At 44.2% G+C, this 23,246-nt stretch overlaps 2 protein-coding genes across 2 annotated transcripts in view; one reads left to right on the top strand and one right to left on the bottom strand.

Moving 5' to 3' along the window:
- The window catches only part of LOC125484798 (alpha-galactosidase A-like), an 84,173-nt gene extending 78,746 nt beyond the window's left edge, over positions 1-5,427 (top strand). The window contains exons 2-4 of the mRNA XM_048604959.1: positions 190-408; positions 733-930; positions 4,161-5,427. Coding sequence (XP_048460916.1) covers positions 190-408; positions 733-930; positions 4,161-4,466 — 723 coding nt within the window. The 3' untranslated portion in view covers positions 4,467-5,427. The remainder of the gene's footprint in view (positions 1-189; positions 409-732; positions 931-4,160) is intronic.
- Positions 5,428-7,684: 2,257 nt separating this feature from the next.
- rpl36a (ribosomal protein L36A) lies at positions 7,685-18,722 on the bottom strand. The gene is made up of 5 exons (XM_020511761.2): positions 18,610-18,722; positions 15,910-16,015; positions 13,160-13,227; positions 8,468-8,590; positions 7,685-7,762 (listed from the first exon to the last, which is right to left on the bottom strand). The coding sequence occupies exons 1-5, from the start codon at positions 18,610-18,612 to the stop codon at positions 7,742-7,744; spliced, it is 321 nt and encodes a 106-aa protein (XP_020367350.1). The 5' UTR covers positions 18,613-18,722; the 3' UTR covers positions 7,685-7,741.
- Positions 18,723-23,246: the final 4,524 nt, after the last annotated feature.

A 23,246-nucleotide genomic window follows, 5' to 3' on the forward strand; every position in this document is an offset into this window, starting at 1 on the left:
CTGATGCTGCTTGGCCTGCTGTGTTCATCCAGCTCTACACCTTGTTATCTCAGATTCTCCAGCGTCTGCAGTTCCTACTATCTCTGTAGTCTGGATAAGTTTGTCTAACTGTGCACAGAGGGTCCTGCTGCGAGAGTCATCAAATCAGTTTACATTGGAGGCATTAGCTTGTTATGAGAGTGATTCTGAATTTGTATTTACTTGGAAATTTACACCAGTGATTCTCTTTTTTTTTTGTTTTCTCAGCCCAATTACACAGATATTAAGAAATACTGCAACCAATGGAGAAACTATGGTGACATCAATGACTCGTGGGGGTCTGTGAAAACTATCATAGATTGGACAGCCAATCATCAGAGTCTCATTGCCCCAGTAGCAGGTCCTGGAGGCTGGAATGACCCTGATATGGTAGGTGTGTTCCTGACAGCATGACCCTGTCTGGTTGCTGGGTAGCAAGTCAGGACTTCAATGGATTCTGACCTTGTGCTCTTGTCCCTCAATCAGAGTGGGACTCAGATCTTTGTGTTTGGATCAAGTTCAGGCACACCCCTGCTATTAGGGTAGGATCCGGACTCTGTCTCATTTCTCTACCCATTATACCCAACTCAACCCTGAGTAAGACCAGTCCCCTTTCCTTGGTTGGCAGACAAATTCGGGATCCATGCCAACTCTTGCCGGGTGGACAATTTCTCTGGGTTTTAGGGTGTGACCACCCAGTGTTTGTTGTTTCAGTTGGTGATTGGTAACTTTGGGCTAAGCAGAGACCAGCAGATGACCCAGATGGCGCTCTGGGCTATCATGGCAGCTCCACTCCTGATGTCGAACGATCTGCGGAACATCGACGCAGACTCCAAGGCTTTACTTCAGAACCAATATGTCATTGCCATCAACCAGGATCCTCTGGGTGTTCAGGGCCAGCGAGTGAGCAAAGTGAGTAACTCATACCCACCCCTTTGAACTTTGTGCTGTGCTGAGACGTGTGTGGAAACTGAATCAAGGGACAGTATCAACTGTGATCAGTCACTCCTGGTTCAATATTCGGCCCACTCTTGGGATCACTATAAAACATATGCCTGGAAGAGGGAAGTGAGGTGTATGTGAGAGGAAGGGGAGAACATGAGTGCTGGAGATTTTTTTTTTATTCATTCATGGGATGTGGGCATCACTAGCTGGGCATTTATTGCCTGTGCCTAATCAACCAGAGAGTCAACCACATTGCTTTGGGTCTGGAGTCACATATAGGCTAGACTGGGCAAAGACAGTAGTTTCCTTCACTATAGTTGTGAACCAGATGGGTTTTCCTCAATGATCGACAATGGTTTCATGGTCACCATTGGAATCTTGATTCCAATTTATTTTCATTTGAATTCAAATTCTACTATCTGCCCTTGATATTTAGCAAACATACCACGAGGCCATCGCTGCCAAAGGAAATGGTTGTGTTGCACAGTGAGTGGATGAAAGCTGTGTGTTTAGGATAAAATAAATCCCAATGATAATCTGAGTTGATGAGGGGCTGGCTAATGGAACAGTTCTCTCTGTAAAAACAAAATTTCATTTCTAAAATATCATCAGCTGAGCCACCACTTGGAGATTCTGGGCCCCTTCTGTGTCTCTATATGACTGCTCAGTACGATGTGTGTGTGTGTGTGAGAGAGAGAGAGACAGAGATGGGAAGTACTTCAGCATTTAGACTATTTCATTGAGACAACAAGGTGCAGAGCTGGATGAACACAGCAGGCCAAGCAGCATCATAGGAGCAGGAAGGCTGACGTTTCGAGCCTAGACCCTTCATCAGAAATGGGGGAGGGGAAGGGGGTTCTGAAATAAATAGGGAGAGAGGGGGAGGCGGATAGAAGATGGATAGAAGAGAAGAAACAGACAGGTCAAAGAGACAGGGAGGGAGCCAGTAAAGGTGAGTGTAGGTGGGGAGGTAGGGAGGAGATAGGTCAGTCCAGGGAGAACGGACAGGTCAAGGCGGCGGGATGAGGTTAGTAAGTGGGAGATGGGGGTGCGGCTTGAGGTGGGAGGAGGGGATAGGTGGGAGGAAGAACAGGTTAGGGAGGCGGGGACGAGCTGGGCCGGTTTTGGGATGCGGTAGCGGGAGGGGAGATTTTGAAGCTTGTGAAATCCACATTGATACCATTGGGCTGTAGGGTTCCCAAGCAGAATATGAGTTGCTGTTCCTGCAACCTTCGGGTGGCATCGTTGTGGCACTGCAGGAGGCCCAGGATGGACATATCGTCTGAGGAATGGGAGGGGGAGTTGAAATGGTTCGCGACTGGGAGGTGCAGTTGATTATTGCGAACCCAGCGTAGGTGTTCTGCAAAGCGGTCCCCAAGCCAGCGCTTGGTTTCCCCAATGTAGAGGAGGCCACAACGGGTACAGCGGATGCAGTATACCACATTAGCAGATATGCAGGTGAACATCTGCTTGATGTGGAAAGTCTTCTTGGGGCCTGGGATGGGGGTGAGGGAGGAGGTGTGGGGTTGGTGTAGCACTTCCTGCGGTTGCAGGGAAAAGTGCCAGGTGTGGTGGGGCTCGAGGGGAGTGTGGAGCGGACAAGGGAGTCACGGAGAGAATGGTCCCTCCGGAAAGCAGATAAGGGTGGGGAGGGAAAAATGTCTTCGGTGGTAGGGTCGGATTGCAGATGGTGGAAGTGTCGGAGGATGATGCGTTGGATCCGGAGGTTGGTGGGGTGGTACGTGAGGATGAGGGGGATTCTTTTTTTGGTTGTTATTGCGGGGATGGGGGGGGAGGAATGGGGGTGGGGGGGAGACGGGGGGGGGTGTCTCGGCCAGCGGGGGGGGGGGGAAGTTGCAGTCCTTGAAAAACGAGGACATCTGAGATGTACGGGAGTGGAATGCCTCATCCTGGGAGCAGATGCGGCGGAGGCGAAGGAATTGGGAATAGGGGATGGCATTTTTGCAGTTACGGGAGTGGAATGCAAGGACATCTCAGATGTCCTCGTTTTTCAAGGACCGCAACGTCCCCCCCCGCCAGTGGTCGAGAACACCCTCCACAGTGTCTCCCGCAATTCATCCCTCACACCCCGTCCCCACAGTAACAACCAGAAAAGAATCCCCCTCGTCCTCATGTACCACCCCACCAACCTCCGGATCCAAGGCATCATCCTCTGACACTTCCACCATCTGCAATCCGACCCTACCACCAAAGACATTTTTCCCTCCCCACCCTTATCTGCTTTCCGGAGGGACCACTCTCTCCGTGACTCCCTTGTCCGTTCCACACTCCCCTCGAGCCCCACCACACCCGGCACTTTTCCCTGCAGCCGCAGGAAGTGCTACACCTGCCCCCACACCTCCTCCCTCATCCCCATCCCAGGCCCCAAGAAGACTTTCCACATCAAGCAGATGTTCACCTGCACATCTGCTAGTGTGGTATACTTCATCTGCTGTACCCATTGTGGCCTCCTCTACATCGGGGAAACCAAGCGGAGGCTTGGGGACTGCTTTGCAGAACACCTACGCTCGGTTCGCAATAAACAACTGCACCTCCCAGTCGCGAACCATTTCAACTCTCCCTCCCATTCCTCAGACGACATGTCCATCCTGGGCCTCCTGCAGTGCCACAACGATGCCACCCGAAGGTTGCAGGTACAGCAACTCATATTCCGTTTGGGAACCCTACAGCCCAATGGTATCAATGTGGATTTCACAAGCTTCAAAATCTCCCCTCCCCCTACCGCATCCCAAAACCAGCCCAGCTCGTCCCCGCCTCCCTAACCTGTTCTTCCTACGACCTCAAGCCGCACCCCCATCTCCTACCTACTAACCTCATCCTGCCCCCTTGACCTGTCCGTCCTCCCTGGACTGACCTATCTCCTCCTTCCCTCCCCACCTACACTCACCTTTACTGGCTCCATCCCCGCCTCTTTGACCTGTCTGTTTCCTCTTCAACTATCTTCTTCTCTATCCATCTTCTATCCGCCTCCCCCTCTCTCCCTATTTATTTCAGAACCCCCTTCCCCTCCCCCATTTCTGATGAAGGGTCTAGGCCTGAAACGTCAGCCTTCCTGCTCCTATGATGCTGCTTGGCCTGCTGTGTTCATCCAGCTTTGCACCTTGTTGTCTCAGATTCTCCAGCATCTGCAGTTCCTACTATCTCTCGACTATTTCATTGTTTCTTTGTCCCCTCAGTTGCGTAACTTTGAGCTGTGGTCTCGGCCCCTGGCAGACGGAGGATTTGCATACGCCACTATCAATCGGGCTGAGATTGGGGGCCCACAGAAGTTTTCCATCGTTGTTTTTAGCCTAGACTCTGGCAAGGCCTGCCAAAAGGAGTGCCTCGTCACACAGATCCTGCCAGCTTTCCAGTTCCGGGGTATCCACGTCCTGACCTCGGTGCTCGAGTTCTGGGTCAATCCTACTGGCACTGTCCTGTTCACTGTCTACCCTCACAACACAGGTTCCTCGGGCAATGTGGAACAACAATTCAGGCTGTGAGCTGTGTTTTGTGGAATCTTAATTCATCGCCCTGCTGCTGCTACTGGTTCTCAGAACTGTTTCAAAGACTTTGTCAAGTGCATCAGAGCAGATCAATTTAAATGTAATTCCACTAGCACACAGGTTTTTTTCTTTTCCCCATATTCCCTCATCCCACACAAGCTTTCCTGATTGCAACCCATACCCCTGTGAAACCGAATTTTCATCAACACCTTCCCCCTATTCCACTAGCTCCTCCTGAATACTTGGGTCTCTCATCCTTGTTGTGCACCTTGCACATGTGAGAAATAAACTGAAGCACTTGTTGCTGTTCTCTGGACAGCCCCTCTGGAGCATGGGGGTGGAGGAGCAGTGGTGTTTGATCCGAGAACGGGTTTGAGAACGTCACTTTACCAGACTGTGCCTTTCTAATGGTCTAGCTATGTAGACAGCCCAGAAATCAAACACTGCACAGTAAATAACTACTTGAGAGTCATGAAACTTCTTCAGTTAAGTCCTGAAACTGGATATCTCTCTAGAATCCATTTACTGATGCCCACCAAGTCATCATTCCTCCAATCGATGAGCAAGAATACACGTGAACAGTTCATACACTGAATGGTCTCCTGTGTCACTTGTATGTCATTTCTATTTTGTAGAATCGGAATCAAATAGGAGAAGTGTGCCCATGACAGCTACTATCACTCCACCCTTATCTGCTTTCCGGAGGGACTACTCTCTCCGTGACTCCCTTGTCCAATTCTGGGTTATGGCAACTGCTCAGAATCAGCTCTAGTAACTCAGGTCTCTGCTGCTGCCTCAATTTGTGGGCAGCTATTAAGTGATTTGGATGATTTTGGACAATCTATAGTTTTACTAGATAAGATTTATTTTCTCAAATGTCATTTGATAATTTAAATATGAATAGCTGGCTCTTATAACAGGAATTTTTAATCTGCTTTATTAAATTATACAATCTCTACTCTTGCCTGGACTTAGGTTTATTTTCTGAATACTACCTCCTTTTACAAGGCAGCAGGAAAATAAAGACCAACTAAAGCAGTTTGAGAGATGCTGGATTCTCAGAATGTGGGTTAAGAGACCGCATACCATTTTCATCTCGGTCTAGCAGATTAAATTACTGAAATTCTATAGCGTTCTCCTGTTTATGAACAAGTGCCTCATTGGTAATACACACATCTTTCAGTCAGGTTGTGGATTTGAGCACAATCTAGACTGATCGTTTAGTAGAGGTCTCAATTTGAATTGGTACCAGATACTAACACAACACACCCTGTTTTTCCCCACTCACCCTCATCCTGTGCTCTGCTTCAAGTCACCCACTGGCAGCCTCCACAGCTCAGCATTCCTCTTTCTTTTCAGCCACAGTTGAGTCCCACTATCTCTCAACTTAGCAAGCGAGACACAAAGTATTTTCAATGTCATGTGGTTAAAGTAACTAAACTGGCCTTTGCGACATCAAAACAGGCCTCTAATCAAAACGGCACATGACCACCACTTTGGAGGTTGAAGTTGTGTATACATTGGTGGCTGTGGAATAAGTCCAATGCACTTGTGCAACTGTTCCTGCTGCTGCTTCCATCAGCAGGAGATTAATTTTTGTGTTCTTCACATTACAGGGGCAAAACTAAGTAACTGACTGACTGTGAAGGTGTGATAGGCAGTGTAGAGATGCAACCTCCTTACTCAAACACAAAGGAAGAAACCCAAAGAATGTTGACCGGAAATGGGACATCCATGGACAGACTGGCTTGCCTCTATAACCTAAATGCTGGAGAAGTTGATTATTTGACTCCATATGCTGTTTACTGGACTTGTGATCTGACTATTTCTACAAATCAACTGGAACATTGCACAAGACAGGTCAGTTTGCCATAACATCTTTCTCTTCCAGGGATAATATGATGCATCTGCTTCATTGCAGTTGACTGGATCCCTTCTGACACTGCTCTGGCAAGTTGACAGACAGCACCAGTATGGGGCAGCTGGTCACAAATGCCACTTCAGCTGCATCTCTGCCCCAAACAAGTCTGCAACCAGATTCCTCCAACTGTATTAATACAGTCATACACTAAGCAAGGAGATGATAATGCTCTTCTTCACAAACTACTTCCCCGTTTTATCCACACTGCAGCCTAGTGATTATCCTCCACAGAGAACAGGGCTCAGCTCAAGCCTGTTCAATGAGACGCTAGCTGGTTTGCTACCAAACTTCATATGTCCACCTTCACTCCATATACCTTAAAAAGTTTTGAATAACAAAAGATCAACCTGATTTAGAATTAACAACTGGTTATCGACAGCATCAAACCTCTCATGCTGTGTATATATGAACCCTGGTCTCAGACTCCCAACCAGCTCAAAGTTTCTATCAATTCTATCTGCTTCCATTAATACTATACCATATTTTGAAAATGTATCATTCCTCAACATTCTAAATTCCCAAGAACACAATCTTAGTTTGTGCAGTCTTTACTTGTAATTTGACCTTTGGATGCAGACTATCATTCCATACTGCACTTCCCCCATGGTCACAGCTCCCCCTCTTTGTATCCCATTTCTGGTCTAATTAAGGTTCTAGCTAAAAATAAGTTTCTACTCCCTCACATTCTCATTCTGCAAAAGCCAACATTCCACTCACTTCTGATTAGTGGCTGTTCCTATTCATGGCATTTTCATGGTCTATGTATCTAGCCCTCAAGTCTCTGGTGCTCCTGTTTCTCTCCTTTCACCATTTAAAAAGTCCATAATCCTCAACGCTTTTCAAGGATCCAAAGTGAGTAACCTCAATTTGCCAACTTGTTAGTTTTGCCTGTTACTCTACTTCAATTATTACGCTTCCATCTACACTACAGGCCCTAACTCAGATCCTTGAAGAACACGATTAATCACATTCTGCCAATTGCAGTACCTGCCCATTATCCCTGCTTCAGCAGACGTGACCTGTGCTTTTACAAATCCATACTGCCTCTCTGACAAGTTGGACATTTCCAAGGTGTTCAGTCATGCCTTTTAATATCCAATAGATGTTAAATGAACTGGTTTATCTTAAAACTGCAAGTCTAAAGAGACATTTGTTTCTGCACACAGTCACCTGGGTAAATACTGCCAGCCTCCCTAGGGATAATGACACAAGGATCCTCTGAGAATATCAGCACCCTCGCAGATGCCCCTAACTCTGAACTAGAGTAAGAAGGGAAGATGACAGTCACCAACAATAACTTTTAGTTACTTTTATTGTGAATTTGTACTCCAAAGAACACAAAGACTGCAGCTTAGAACTGGATGACTTGGCCCTGGAAAAAAAGTAGAGAACAAAGGTTAGCAAACATCTTACTATCTAGTAAACAGCAATCCTGTCAGTATTCACACTAGTCAGCATTTTCCTAATGTCACGTCTTTATCTGAGGATTACTGCCTTTTTGGGGGGCTGCTACAAAACTGGAGCATCACATTTGACTTCCTACTTGTATAATTAAAGCACCTGTTATAAGCATTAAGCGAACACTTCCAGGACAGCTTCAGCACACAGCAAAACAGAACAGTACAGTACAGGCCCTTCGGCCCATGATATTGTGCTGACCTATTCTCCTACTCTAAGATCAAAACTAACCTACAAAGCCTTCATTTTACTATCATCCATGTGCTTATCAAAGAGTCGCTTAAATGTCTCTAATGTAGCAAGTACAGAGTATAACTCTATCTACTCAAACTGTAAGCAAAGCTGTCTCACACTCCCAAAAACCCCCACAACAATCGGCACCCTCTTGCTGCGTAGGTGTTTCAGATCTGATCTTGATAGTCCCCACCCTCAGTGGTGAAACACAGCTTACAACACTACATCAAAGTCTTGAACCAGAATTATAAAGGTACACATAACCTTTGGGAAGCTACATTATTAAACATGAAGGAGTTTAGCCAAATCACTGCACCTTCAGCAGAATGTTACCAAGTGCCTGATGCCCTCTACCCAATCCATAGAAGGACTCAGGCACACTTACCTTCCTCTTCTTGTCTCCTCCCAGCTCAAAGTGCTTGCATCTCTTGATAGCCAGCATTCTCTTTGATCGACAGTTAGGCTCCACACATTCCAGTCTCAGCACAATCTTCTTTGTGGTCTTAGCCTGTAATCACAAGGGCTACAAATTACTATGCAAAACTTAGCTGCTCTCAACACCCCTAACAATAAGGTCACAACACCATGTACACATATACATTGTGGAACTTCAACACCCTGAACCAAATTTAAACAACATGAAGAAAGGAAATACAGTTCCACATTATAGGAGAAATGTGACACCACTGGAGAGGGTGCAGAGAAGATTTACTAGGATGCTGCCTGGGTTGTAGAGTTCAGTTATGAAGAAAGATTAGACAGACTACGGCTGATTTCCTTAGAGTAGAGGAAATTGACCTCTGTGACTTTACAACCAGCAAAATGTATTGTGGATTAAGATGGGCCAGCATCACAATAATCTTAACAGAAACTGTGAGGTAGACAAAGTTATTTTGGAACAGCATAATTAATGGATGCAAAAACCACCTTTTAAATATTGTGTTTTTCAAAATTCTGGACTGAAGTAAGAAAGAACTGTTTTTAAAAAAACAAGGATAATGGCGTATTTTGAAAGTGTGTACCCATGGCAGGTTTGTGAACACAGATGCCTGAACAAGCAGTAACCGACGTTTAAGAGGTTGGAAACAAACTGGAGCCGAGTGGTTGTGTATAGATACAAATTTAGTTGGTAGAAAGATGTCGATTGATAACTGGTCACGAGTCCACTGACCAATGAGAAAGACTTTTGTCTACTAATGACCGTGTGATCAGTTCTCAGGTAACTGAATAGTTTGGGGCTGGGAATAAGATACAGGTAAGTGATCTGATCTTCATCAACTTTCTGTTCTCTGCAGTCAAAGCCCACTTTAAAATTGAATAAAATCAGTTCATGTATTTTTCAGCAGTTGCTATAACTTGTCATTTCTAACCGATAAGCCAGAGACCTTTTACAAGTGAAGAAGCCACTCTGTGCCTCTTGCAGACCAATAAAAGTATTGGGAAAAGAAAATAGAAGGGCAAGTAGAAACCTCCTGATTAGCAAGAACAACCTTAACAGATCTTGTGAATAAAGACTGCTGCTTTTTCAGTTTTCCTCCATTCATGTCTTTCTTCCTTGACCAACAACTATATGCATAAAGGGGGGATTTATAAGGGAATTAGCGTTTTAAATTTTGCAAGATATATGTTGACAGTTTATAACTGTACGTTACTTAGAAACAGCAAATCTTGTAAAGTACAGAAACCTGGTCTGTTCTACCTAGCAACCAGGGTCTGAAAATCAGACAGATTGGGGAATCTGCATACTTATTTTAGAATCATTAACTTACGACAACTCTGCGGATGGAGGGTTCCTGCGTACTGTCCCACTGAGTTGTGATACTGAGGTGGTACCACAGTGAGGTGCTAGTCACTGGACTAGCAATCCAGAAACCCAGGCCAATGTTTTGAAGACACGGGTTTGTATCCCAAGATTGCAGATGGTGAAATGTGAATTCAATAAAATCTAGAATTAAAAGCTAGCCTAATGGTGAACATTCAACCATTGTTGAACGTCATAAAAACCCACCTGGTTCACCAATGACCTTTAGGGAAGTAAATCTACCATCCTTACCTGGTCTGACACACACGTGACTCCAGTCCCTGGATGAATTTAAAACAACTGGAGCCAGTAAAAGGTGAGCACAGGATCAAGTCCACAAAAAATGACTGATCCAAAATTCCTCACATCCACTCTTCTGCCTTTTGTTCATCCGATCCCCTCTTGACCAAGAAACTCAAGTCTAGCCTTAAATATACCCAAGGACTCAGCGTCCAGCTCTGTGGCAAGGAGTTCCAAAGATACTCAATCCTCAGGGTAAATTTCTCCTTACCTCAGTATTAAATTTGAACCGTTTATTCTAAGACTTTAGCCTTTTGTTCTATTCTCCCAAAAGGGGAAACATTCTCTCAGCATTTATCCTATCAGGCCCCTTAAGAATCCTAAATGCTTCAACGAGACCACTCATTCTTCCAAACTCCAATAAGTAAAGTTCTAATCTGTTTAACCTTTGCTCATAAGACAATGCATCCATACCATGGATCATCCTAGTGAATTTTCTCTGAACTGCCTCCAATGAAACAGTATCCTTCAATAAAGGGGAGCAAAACTGCTCACAGTACTCCAGATGTGATTTCACCAGTATCTTGCATAGTTACAGTAAGACTTCTCTACTCTTGATACTCCAAATCCCTTGAATTAAGGGCACACATTTCAACAGCCTTCCGGATTACCTACTGCATCGCTGTGCTAGCTGACTGTGTTTCGTACACAAGTATTCCCCCAGTCCCCTGGTGTTGTAGCTTTCCTCCATTAAAATAATACATTTTTTGTTCTCTCTTCCAAAACGAACTTCACATTTTCCCACATAATCCATATGTCAGCTTTTTACCCATTTACTTAACCATATCAATATCACACTGTAAACTGCTTGTATCCGTCTCGCAGTTTGTCTTTCCATTTATTTTTGCGTTGTTTGCAATTTGGCTACAATCAGCACTGATACCTGTGGAACCCCACTGGTTACAGGTTACCAACCTGTTTCTGGCTTATTAGGCAGTTCTCTATCCACAACAATATACTACCTCTAAAACTGTAGATCAGCAGTGATAACCCTTTCTGCTGACAATCGATGTTGACTCACAAAGAATGGACACATATGACAGACACAAACTGTTCATTCAAGGAGGCACGGTTTCAAGACTGGAGAATGGAAGATGATGCCAAAGTCTCAAATGCAGAAGTCACTGCATGTCACCTATGGGCTAATGCAGCAGCAAATAAAAACACAGGGAAAATCTAAGGGAGTTGCAGCCAGTAGGAAACACTGCCACACATAACAGAAACCTAATCTGCGCATGCAGCTTTGAGTCAACATGTTAATAGTTCACATCTGAGTTTACAAACACTGTCCACCCTCCAAACAGTCCCTTTTCTGCAGACCAGGTCTGCTGACTAATGTGGAACAGAAATACTGAGTATTAGGGGTCCCTTTAAAACTTGTGTTAACTCAGCATTCCAAATTTGGTATTTCCAGTGTTGCATGAGATTTCATCTAACTGTGTCACATTAATAACTAGTCTTCTGTAACAAATCACTATATCAAAACAGAAAGAGGTCATAAGAATTGTCAAAGTCCAGACTCATGTCAAAGATTTATCAGGTGTCATCATCCCTATCATCAATGTAGTCTACCAGAAATGTGTGTGTTTTTGGTCCCAGAAGGAATGAAAAATAACCTTCAGATAGAGATGGGGAAAGGCACAATGTCATCTGATGTCACAGCCATTAGCCAAGAGTGGTTAGGCAGGTGACTGACACTGCATTGAGGACCAGTCCCAAAATAAGGAATATTAGCAGGGACAGGAAGGGGCAAGAAGTCATACCACCTCCTTGAGGGAAGGCCTTGTGTTCCCTCACATCAGCCCAAGGAAAGAGCAAAGTGTTGGTACCAAGACCACCAGAGATTGCTAGAGAAGGACTTAGGACCACTAAGACATGGGAGAGCGTGACTCTACTCCTCCATTCTACAGAATAGCTCTGGGTTCACTAAAGTGTTCTCATCTGTCACAGGTTTTAAATTTCCTTTCTCTGACAATTAAATAATATACCATATTTAAACTGCTGCTTCTCAAAAAAGCTATCACAAAATTGCAATAAATTGTCTATTTTAGGTAACCGTGATCACAAATGCCCTCAAATCAACAAAGTAAGGTCCGAGCCAGCAGAGAATGTAACGGGGGAGCAAAGCAGATAAGCCTTGGGCCTAGCAAGAAAAGGCTTCATCAAAGGGGTATATTTAAAGCTTTCAACTAAAATATACTCTGCTAACTGGCAACCAGGAAAACTGAAGCAATGACTAACTACAAGTGAATGTGGAATGTCCAGCTTAAGGGTGCGGGAGTTCAGGAGCTACTATATGGGAAAAATGTAGTGGAGGCTAATGTAATGACACTATATCCCCACATTATGATTGCACAAGTTAACATACACGTCTTTCCCCAGTATATTGTAACCCAATATCCATGTATATGGCCAGTTTAAATCTAACAGCCCTTCATGAACACACACCAACCATACCATAACAGAGGACTAACTGCACACTGAAACCTGGTATAGAATATAATCTGAATTGTAACAAGTGAGCATGTCCACCATGGCAAAATACCAACTCAAGATCACAGAGCAGACTGCAAAAGTAAAACATACTCACCAAACCATTTGAAGACTTATTAAGAACATCAGGCCCTTAGGAAACCCTAACCAGTCTAACAAGAAAAGAAAATCTTTTCTCTTGCACCTTTTAAGTCTTCAGGCCGCACTACAGCACTTCAAAATCAACGAAGCCTTCAAATGGAGTTACTGCCGAATACAGGAGCTGGTGTAGGTGGAATATGTTTCAACAAAGCTGGTTAAAGTGATGTGTTTGAAGAATGAATATTGGTCAGGACTGGTAAGGAGCTGAGACCCCTCTGCTGTGAACAATCAGGGTATCTTGTACATCCAGCCAAGAGTGTAAACAAGGGGGGTCCCAGTGTAACATAAATGTTACCTGACAGTGCAACACTAAAATGATAAGTCCAAACAACCCACTCTTACCTTTTTTCGAAATATAGGCTTTGTCTGTCCACCATAACCACTCTGCTTCCTGTCGTAACGCCTCTTACCTGCAAGAAGATATGTCATTAGCTCCTGTCTGAACACAATACTCAGCTAATTCCACATTCTTTAAAATAGAAGAACACGGAGACATTGCCGTAGTGTCATGATATTCCAACAAATCTAATGCCAGATCATGCAAAGTTTCAACACAAATCAATTCCCATTCACTGAGCAGTCTGTCCACATACCAAAGAGGCTTGTACAACTCCTAGAGACTAGTCTGCAACATAAAACTCTTTCTTGTCTGCAAACTCTAGAGTAGACAGCAAGGGTTCCACCATGCTAGCCAGCCATTCTCTGGGTGATCACAGACACTATTTGTCGTTCAATATTTCCGATAAGAGCAGAAAGTGGAAAAAGTCAGCATTTGTTAAGTTAACAGAGTTAACAATGTGACATACCAGATTTGAAACATTAACTTTGTTTCTCTCTCTGTAGATTTGCCAGATCTTCTCCAGCACTGTTTTTATTTTTTATTTCCAGTATTGCTTTTATTCTGCACAAGAATCCTGACATCACAGAACTGTTACGGTGCAGACGGCCATTCAGCCCAAATGTCTATATCTGCTTTTCACACAATTTAATTCTGGTACCAATCTCCTGCTTTTTCCTGTGACCCCGCAAATGGGTAATTATTTAAGTGGGAACAATGCCTTTTTGATTGCCTCAACTGAACTCTCAGCTGCATTTTCAGGTAGTACATTCCACACCTTAACCACTGAATTGGGAAAACATTTGTTTAACCAAAACACTTTAAAACTGTGACAACAAGGTGTAGAGCTGGATGAACACAGCAGGCCAAGCAGCATCAGAGGAGCAGGAAGGCTGACGTTTCAGACAATATGACAGTAATTAAATCATTCCATTTACGAGAGAAGTTACTTCCTGACCACTGTCCAGATATTTTCAGCATTTTGAAAAGTTCATCAAATCGCCCTCAGCTTTCTCTTCTCCAAAGAAAACAGTCCAATCTTCATCCAAATAAAATAAAAAACTGTGGAGGTGGAAAACCTGAAATAAAAACAGAAATTGCTAGAGAAACTCAGCAGGTCTAGTAGCATCTGTGTAAAGAAAACACAGTTACTATTTTGAGTCCAGTGACTCTTCTTCAGAATTGATGGTAGCCAAGAAAAGGTGACATATATGCTGAAGACAGAGGGTGAGGTGGGGGAGAAGTACACAATAGGCAGAGATGGAACCCAGAGGAAGAGAAAAACAGGCAGACAAAAACATGGATAACAATAAGCTAAGGAGAAAGAAAAGCTGATAATATGGGCCACAAGTAGGTGTAGTGAGAGACAGTAGGCACTGCAGATGCTGGAGAATCTGAGATAACAAGGTGTAGAGCTGGATGAACACAGCAGGCCAAGCAGCATCAGAGGAGCAGGAAGGCTGACGTTTCGGGCCTAGACCCTTCTTCAGAAGAAGGGTTTTCTTAAGGGACTAGGCCCGAAACGTCAGCCTTCCTGCTCCTCTGATGCTGCTTGGCCTGCTGTGTTCATCCAGCTCCACACCTTGTTATCACAAGTAGGTGTAAATCAGTTGTCTGTGCTGAAAGCAGCTCATGTCATTAGAATCTGGGATGTCAGGGTGGGTAAAGGAGGTGCTCAAGCCCTAAAATTATTGAACTCTGTATTAAGCCATGCAGGCTGTAGGCTTCTCAAGTGGAAAATCAGATGCTGTTCTACAAGCTTGTACTGAACTTCACTTCAGCAATGCAGCAGACCCAAGACAGAAATGTTGACCAGGGAACGTGAGGCGTGTTAAAGCGGCAGACAACCCAAAACACAGAGTCATTTTTGGTGACAGAACGCAGATGTTCCACAAAGCAGTCGGCCACTCCGCACTTCATCTCCTCATTGTAGAGAAGACCACCGTGTGAGCAGCGAATACAGCAGACTAGATTGAGTTCAGCACAGGTAAGTACAACTGCTTCATCTGGAAAGTTCTGCAGCCTTGGATAGTGAGGACAGAGGAAGTAAACAGGCAAGTGTTACAGCTTCTGCTATTGCATGGGAAGGTGTCATGAGAGTGTGGGGAGATGTTTGGAGTGAACCAGGTGTCCCAAAGGGAACGTTCCCCATGAAATGCTGCAAAGGGAGTGGAAGGGAACATGCATCTGGTGGTGGCATCCCACTGGAGGTGGTGGTGATTTGTTACAATCAGTTCTGAAGATGGCTTACTGGATCCAAAATCTTAACTCTGCTTTTTCTCCATAGATGCTGCCAGACCTGCTGAGTTTCTACAGCCATTTCATTTTTGCCTCAAACTTCTCTAATTTTTTCTTGCAACTGAAGTGTCTCATCATGGAACTATTCTCAAATCTTCTGCACCATCTCCAATACGCTCTCATCCTTCTTACAGTGTGGCAACCAGAACTACACGTAATACTCCAGCTGAGATCTAGCCAGTGCCTTACAGAAATTCATGATAACCTCCCTGTTTCTGTACTCTTTTACCCTATGTATGTAGCCTAGAACACCACGTACTTTATTAACAGCCCTGCGACCTTTAATGGCTTATGTACATATACATCCAGGTCTTTCTGCTCTTGCGCTCTTTGGAAGAGGACATTTGTTTTATATAGTTTCTCAATTGTACCTAAATGCATCACCTTGCTTCTCCACGGTGAACTTCATTTGCCACCTATCTGGCCATATCCAGCATCATTCCCACCAGTGACCTACCCTGTGCATACAAGGAATCCTTTCCTTTCTTGTACTGGGTAACCTTATGTGGCTGGTGCCTGCGACATTTCTTGCAGTACGTCCTCCGGGTCTTTGGTACGTTGACCTGCAGAGGAACGGGGTGAAGAAAACAACATGGGGTTCTGATTAAGATCAGACTAAATTCTTACCAATGTAAAATTACATCAAGCTCTGAAACCATGCATCTCAAGCTTACTCAAGGTATTTGAGGTGATTTGCAACTCAACACTCAGGCCCTACTGAACAGGAAGATGATGTTAATCTAGATTAGCACAGTCTTCCTCCATGAAAGTGATTCTTTGGAGACCCAGGCCCAACAGCTCCTTTTGCTAGCCCTGGTTCCTATGATGATGGACCAGACATAATGGAAAACTGTTGTGTGCCAACAGAGTAGCTTGTCTGAAAAGTGGTTGGCCACTAGCCTATGATTCAGATCCAAGAACGTAGGCTTGAATGGACATGGCTTCAATGGACAGGTTTAACCGTGTGCCTGCACTCTTTGAGACCAAAATTATAATAACCCATTGGGCACACATCATTTTCCCCCTTTCGCTGGCTCACCTGACCAAAACTCCCCTAACGGTGCCAGAGTTCTAAACTCACATTTTATTCTATCTATCTTGACCAATGCTCTGTCTTAGCTCATTTAGTACAAAAGACCCACCTTCCACTCTTTCCTATTCATACTAAACTACTGAATGTTCCATTTCCCTCCCTGGCCTCCATAATAGTGGTACTTTAACAGTTCTCTCTCTCTCCTTCAGTACTTACCTCTGGTCTCCAGAACTATCGTGACCTTGCTCAGAAGAAATACAAAAACCCTTTCCTCAAGTTTTAAAGTGCCTTCAAAGCCCATTTCCACCGTTACCGCAATTCCATGTTTAAATTTCTCCAATCTAGGTCTTGCCTTCTCGTGGCAATAGACATTTTAAAATCACCGATGACATGCTTATGACTGTGACAAAATTAAACTAGCCTCCTGATTCTTAAGTAAAGGGGCACCAATTTAAGGCTGAGATGAACAGGAATTTCTTTATTCAGAGCAATGGAATGTCCATGGAACTGCTGGCCAGAGAGCTGTGGGGGCAGAATCCTTCAGTATATTTAAGTATGAGATAGATAGATCATTAGGGGAAAAAGCGGGAAAGTGGAAGTGAGGAGTGTCAGATCAGCCATGATCCTATTGAATGGTGCAGCAGGCTCACGGAGCCAACAGCCTACCCCTGTTCCTATCTCTAATGGCCTTATAGTCATTCACCCTCCTTAGCCTGCTCTGCCATTTAAAAAATCAGGGCTGATCTGTGACTGCCATCTGCCGGTTTCAATCTTATGAATGCAATCACCTTCCAATCGCGGTTCTTCCCACTCTGATATTGCCACCCATGTTTGTATTTGTATCGCTACATGCTGCGCCTCAGGCAAACTGCCTGAGCACCAACCTTGGTGGTGCAGGTTGGAATGGCCTCCTTACTACAGCTTCTTCCCCACTGTTATCAGACTTTTGAACACACCTCTCAAACGCTAATGAGATAACAAGGTGTAGAGCTGGATGAACACAGCAGGTCAAGCAGCATCAGAGGAGCAGGAAAGCTGATGTTTCGGGCCTAGACCCCAGTGATGCTGCTTGGCCTGCTGTGTTCATCCAGCTCTATAACTTATTATCTCAGATTCTCCAGCATCTGCAGTTCCTACTATCTCTCAAAGCGCTAATGTTGGATCACTCTCTCTGTACCTTCCGTGTCTGTAACAGACTGTATTCTGTTCTGCTATCTGATGCACTTTTTAAAAAATTAATTAATAGGATGAGAGCATTGCTGGCTAGGCCTTGCCCATCCCTAATTGCCCAGAGGGCAGTTCAGAGTCCACCATATTTCTGTGGGTCTGGAGTCACATGTAGGCCAGACCAGGTAAGGATGGCAGTTTCCTTCCCTAAAGGACAATACTGAACCAGACAGTTTGTCCAACAATCGACAATGGTCATGACTTTATATGATATGATGTGCCTGTACAGCACGCAATACAGTTTTCACTGCATCTTGGTAAATGTGACAACAATAAATCAAATCAAATCTCAGTAAATTCCATTTAACTCTAGTGTACCCATACTCCTCTAATTCTGGCCACTCGAGCATCTTTGTCTGTTAACTGTCCCAGCACCAGCTACCATATCTTCAGCTGCTTCTGTCCAGTATCGAGAATCCTACAAAAATCTCCTATCTTACATGCCTCTCGGAAAGCTGCTTGTTTGAACGCTGCTCCAATACCTCTTGAAATAACGCAGTGTCACAGTGCGTTTGATAACACTACCACTTTGGTGGGGGCTGATTCTGGCCAGGGCGCTACATTAATGCAAGTAGTAGTTGTTGTTACAGCCCTCTCTCGTGGGGACTTGCTAAAGAGCAGCTCTCTTGGCACCTCCTGGCTGCTGTCGAATCGCCCTCCACCCGGGGTAGCCCTCCCCCTAAACACCATCCGACTGCAATCCCGGGGTGCTCCTTCGCAGGGATTCTGGCCCCAGATACGATCCCGCGCTGTTGACCGCTCCGCCCGGCTCGGATCTCCCAGCGCCTGGCTTGTCACACACGGGAGGCGAGCTAGGGGTGCTGGATCAATCGCTGCGGAAGGCGGATGGAGGCTGATTGCCCCTAGGCCACAGGCTCTATCTACCCTTTCACTCACCATCTTGTCGCCTCAGCCCCAAGCAGAGAGAGAGAGGGCGTGCTGACGTCACCGCGCAGCCCTTATAGAAGGCCATGCATCCTGGGATACTGGAGGACCCAAGCAATGTGCGTTGGGAGGACTTCAGTATTGAGGGCAGTCAACGGACCCAATAAGGACTTGATGTGGATTTGAGAGTAACTGAAAGATGGGGTGAACGGAATAATAATGAGTGCTGGAGATTACGCAGACTGACAGTTCAGATACTAATGCCAACCATAGAATTTTATAGTAGGGAAGGAGGCAATTCAACCCATCGTGCCTATACTGGTTCCTGAAAGAAATACCCAACTAGTCCCATGCGTCAGTCTTCACTCCATAGCCATCTAAATTCATCACTTTCAAATATATATCCAGCTCTCTTTTGAAACCTCATGTGGAATCTACCTGCATCATTCTCCAAATCCTAACAACCCTTTATGAAGTTTCTCCTCATGTCACTCGTGGGTCTCTTGCTGACAATCTTGAAATTGTGACCTCCCCGCCCCGCCTAGTTTTCAACTGGTGCAAACAGAATATCCTTTGCCCTGTCAAAATTGTTCATCATTTTGAACACCTCAATAAAGTCACCTCTTAATCTTCTCTACTCCAACGATAATAGGCCCAATTTCTAGAACCTTTCTGTGTATCTAAATGCCCTCATTAATGGTACCATTCTAGTAAATCTCATTTGCACTCTCTCAAAGGCTTTAACATCTCTCCTTAAATAACATACCCAGAACTGAACACAATACTCCAGATGTGGTCTGACCAATGATTTGTAGAGATGTAGCATCACTTCCTTGCTTTTATACTCTATAGCTCTCTTTATAAACCCAATGATCCTTATATAAGCCTTCTTATCAACTCTTTCCACTCGCCTGGCCACCGTCAGAGAATTATGCTGTGAACGCTGAGGTCTCTCTGCTCCTATACTCCCTCAAAGTTGTACCATTAAACCTGTATTATCTCTCTATGTTTCTTCTACCAAAATGCATTGCTTCGCATTTCTCTGCATTGAAATTCGTCTGCCAGGAGTCTGCTCATTTGATCAATTTGTCAATGTCCCTCTGAAGTCGCTCAGCATCATTTTCACAATTCATCATTCTGCCTAGCTTAGTATCATTTGCAAATGTAGAGATTTTGTCCTCAACGTCCATCTCTAAATTGTTTATATAAACCGGCAAAGCAAGGGCAGCAATGCCAATCCCTGTGGAACACCGTTTTCAACTCATCTCCAATCTGAGAAATGCCCATCTATACTATTGCTCTATTTCCTAACTTTTAGCCAACTTCTACTCCATGCTGCCAAGACCTATCAATACCAAACACTTCCAATTTGCTAACCAATCTGCCAAGTGGCACATCAAATGCTTTCTGAACATTCAAATATATAACATGCACAGCACTTTACTCATCCAATGCCTGTGTCACCTCATCAAAGAACTCAATTAAATTTGTCAGTCATGACCTGTCCTTGACATGACCAGTCATGACCCAGCCCTATTGACTGTCTGCTATCAATTTATTCTTCTCTAAGTTTATATTTACTGTATCTCATATTATGGCTTCCATCAGTTTTCCCACTATTGGCATAAAGCTGACAGGTCTGTGGTTTCCTGGGTTAACCGTTGCCCTTTCTTAAACAACAGTGTCACAGTTGCAATCCTGCAGTCCCCCGGGACTAATCCTGTGTTCAGAGGACCCTGGAAAATTTCTGTCAACGGGTCCACAATTTGTTCCTTTACCTCTCTCAGCAATTCAGGATGCAACCCACCTGGGCCTGGCCACCATTCTACCTGGAGTGCTGCTAGCCTTTTTAGCACCTCTTCTTTATCTATTACTATACTCCTCAGCTACTCAACACCCACATTCTCAACCAGGCAATTGTCTCATGCATCAAGCAAGGAATTCTTAAAAATTTGGTATTAAAAGGGGACGTGTCTTTTTTTGTCTTCTAACATTTCCTGAATCTAGAATGACTGTTAGTTAATAAACCCGATTATTTACCTCTGACTGTTGGCTTACTTAATTCTCTGCCAAAGCAGGAACTATATTAGTGCCCCACTTGAGGGAAAGGACACCTGAAAATGTCCAGCCAGTATGGGATCTATGAGTAAGAGTGTCTTGGTATCTGACCTTTATTTAATACTAGTCAGAGAGCTGTGTCTGGATGCTTTGGACCAGAGTCTCTTTGTATAAAAGTCCCCAGAATTCTCAGGCCCTTCTCCAGCCCCGAGATCTTTTAAACACCACCATGTAGTATAGCCAAATCCACTTGCATGCCTTACACTCCATCTCTAGCATAAGTTTTGGGATTGTACACTCCAACACCCTGCAATTCATACATTCACATCAACATGAACTGTGGCAAGGTCCAGACTCAATAAAAAAGCATGGTGCACTAACAGACTTAGCTGTCCAGCCCAGTAACAGGTACAGGTCCAACTGATGGGTGCAGGGGCAGTCCCAAAGTGGGTGTGGAGGAAAAGGGACTGTTATAAATGTTGGATCCTCAGAATACTTTCACAAGATCATTAGTGGAACTGAAACTGAGTGAGAATTAATTAATTGTAAGCTGACCGGTTCGCATACAACTGGAAAAACACAGCTGGTCAGACAGCACCCAGAGAGCACGGAAGTGAACGTTTCAGCCCAAAATGTTCACTTCCCTGCTCACCAAATGCTGTCTGACCTGCTGTGCTTTTCCAGCTCCACATTTGTTGACTCTAACTTCCAGCATCTGCAGTCCTTATTGTCTCCAGATTTGCATGGAAACAATGAACAGCAAGGCAGAAGGTGGAACATTGAGGAAGCTGCCAGAAAAGCACGTACAATCCTGGATTTTTCTTAATACGGCTGTTGAGTCTAAAAACCATGGCAGATATGCTAAACGTGTATTGACTCAGCTCAGGTTGTGTCCAAATATTGACACAGTAGCTGGGGACAGAATGACAAGACATGATGAAAGTGAGGAAGGAAATTGACTCGGAGGTATGAAGAGTCAGGGACAAACGTAATGTCGAGGAACTGTAGAATCAATGATGCAGTAACATATTGATAAGGCATAGAAACATAGAAAATAGGAGCAAGAGTAGGCCATTTGGCCTTTCGAGCCTGTTCACAATTCATTATGATCATTCTTGATCATCCAACTCAGTATCCTGTTCCTGATTTCTCCCCATACCCTTGATGGTTCTAGCCCTGCGAACTATAACCAAGTCTTAAGACATTCATTGTTTTGGCCTTAACTGCTTTTCTGACTGAGAATTCCACAGGTTCTCCATTTCTCATTTTAGAAACCATCCTGAACTCACTGAAAATGTTCTTCCTATTTTTCTGGAATGCTCAGTGAATCTTTGATGAGTTTCATTCTTCTCTGTCTATTCTAGACCCACTGCAGTGTTTTGTCAAACCCTTTACAAGCTGACGGAACAATACCTCATTTCCCACTTAGGGTACTTACGGCCTCCAGGAGTCAATGTTGAGATCAAAAACTTAGGTCTGTGAACGCTGTCCAAAAATGTGAATACCCCTTCCCTATGTCATGTTTGTATGTGTTATCTCTCAGTCAAGCTGATGTATTTTCTCTATTAATATTTACTATTAACCTATGTCACTCCTCTATTCAGATTTGTGCTCTTTTTGTCTTTGCTATGGGCTTTTCGCCACCTGTTCCATTTACTCCACCCGCTTTGTCGATGGCACAAAACCCAATAACCTTCCAGCTCCTTTCAGTTCTGAGGAAGAATCTGGGTCTCAAAACATTAACTTTGTATCTCTCTCCACAGATGCTGCCAGACCTGCTGAGTTTCTTCAATAATTTCTGTTATGATTTATGATGAATTTCAATAGTTAATCAATTATGGTGATGCTCAATCCTGGTCAACGTACCTGTTCTTAGTTGCAGTCACCACCTCCATTTGTTTCTCTCCCTGTTGTCTGAGCACTTTGCATTGTCCTACAGCCCTGACTTTGCTTGTCCTACAGCCCCAACTTAACCCCTCTATGGGTAACTTTGCATTGCCTATGAATGTCTCTGAATGATCTATATACATGGGTGTAATTAAAATGCAAGTTATCATTTAAATAGCACTTTCAGAATAGCATAACGTCCCAAAGAGCTTTACAACCATGGAAGTATTTTAAAGTGTAATCATTGTTGTAACATAGTAAATGCAGTATTGTGTACACAGCAAGCTCCCACAAACAGTGGTGTGACAATGATGAGATATTTTGTTTTAATGATGTTTTATGAGGGATAAATTGAAGATATCACCTCTGCTGGGTTCAACTGGATCTATCCTTCACTGTCATTGTTGTTTCATGCTGCTCTTCACTCACTCTCAAAGATATCTACTGCACTCTTGATACAGTATCTTCAGGCATCATGATCAAATCCTGGACTTCACACTACAATGGTCAATGTAGCACAGAGAATGACTTCCTCAGGATCGTGTAAAACATTTGCCTACGGTCCCTCAGTTCTAAATACCAGTTGTCTGCTCTCTGTTCAATGCAGTCTTGGAGAAGCTTTGCAGGAGGATGTTCTTAATGCTAGTGATGTTGGCTGTTTCAAGGATTTTCAATGTCTGTGATGCAACCCTCTAATGGATCTT

Source organism: Rhincodon typus, chromosome 14, assembly GCF_021869965.1.
Source record: "Rhincodon typus isolate 14 chromosome 14, sRhiTyp1.1, whole genome shotgun sequence".
Classification (NCBI taxonomy): domain Eukaryota; kingdom Metazoa; phylum Chordata; class Chondrichthyes; order Orectolobiformes; family Rhincodontidae; genus Rhincodon; species Rhincodon typus.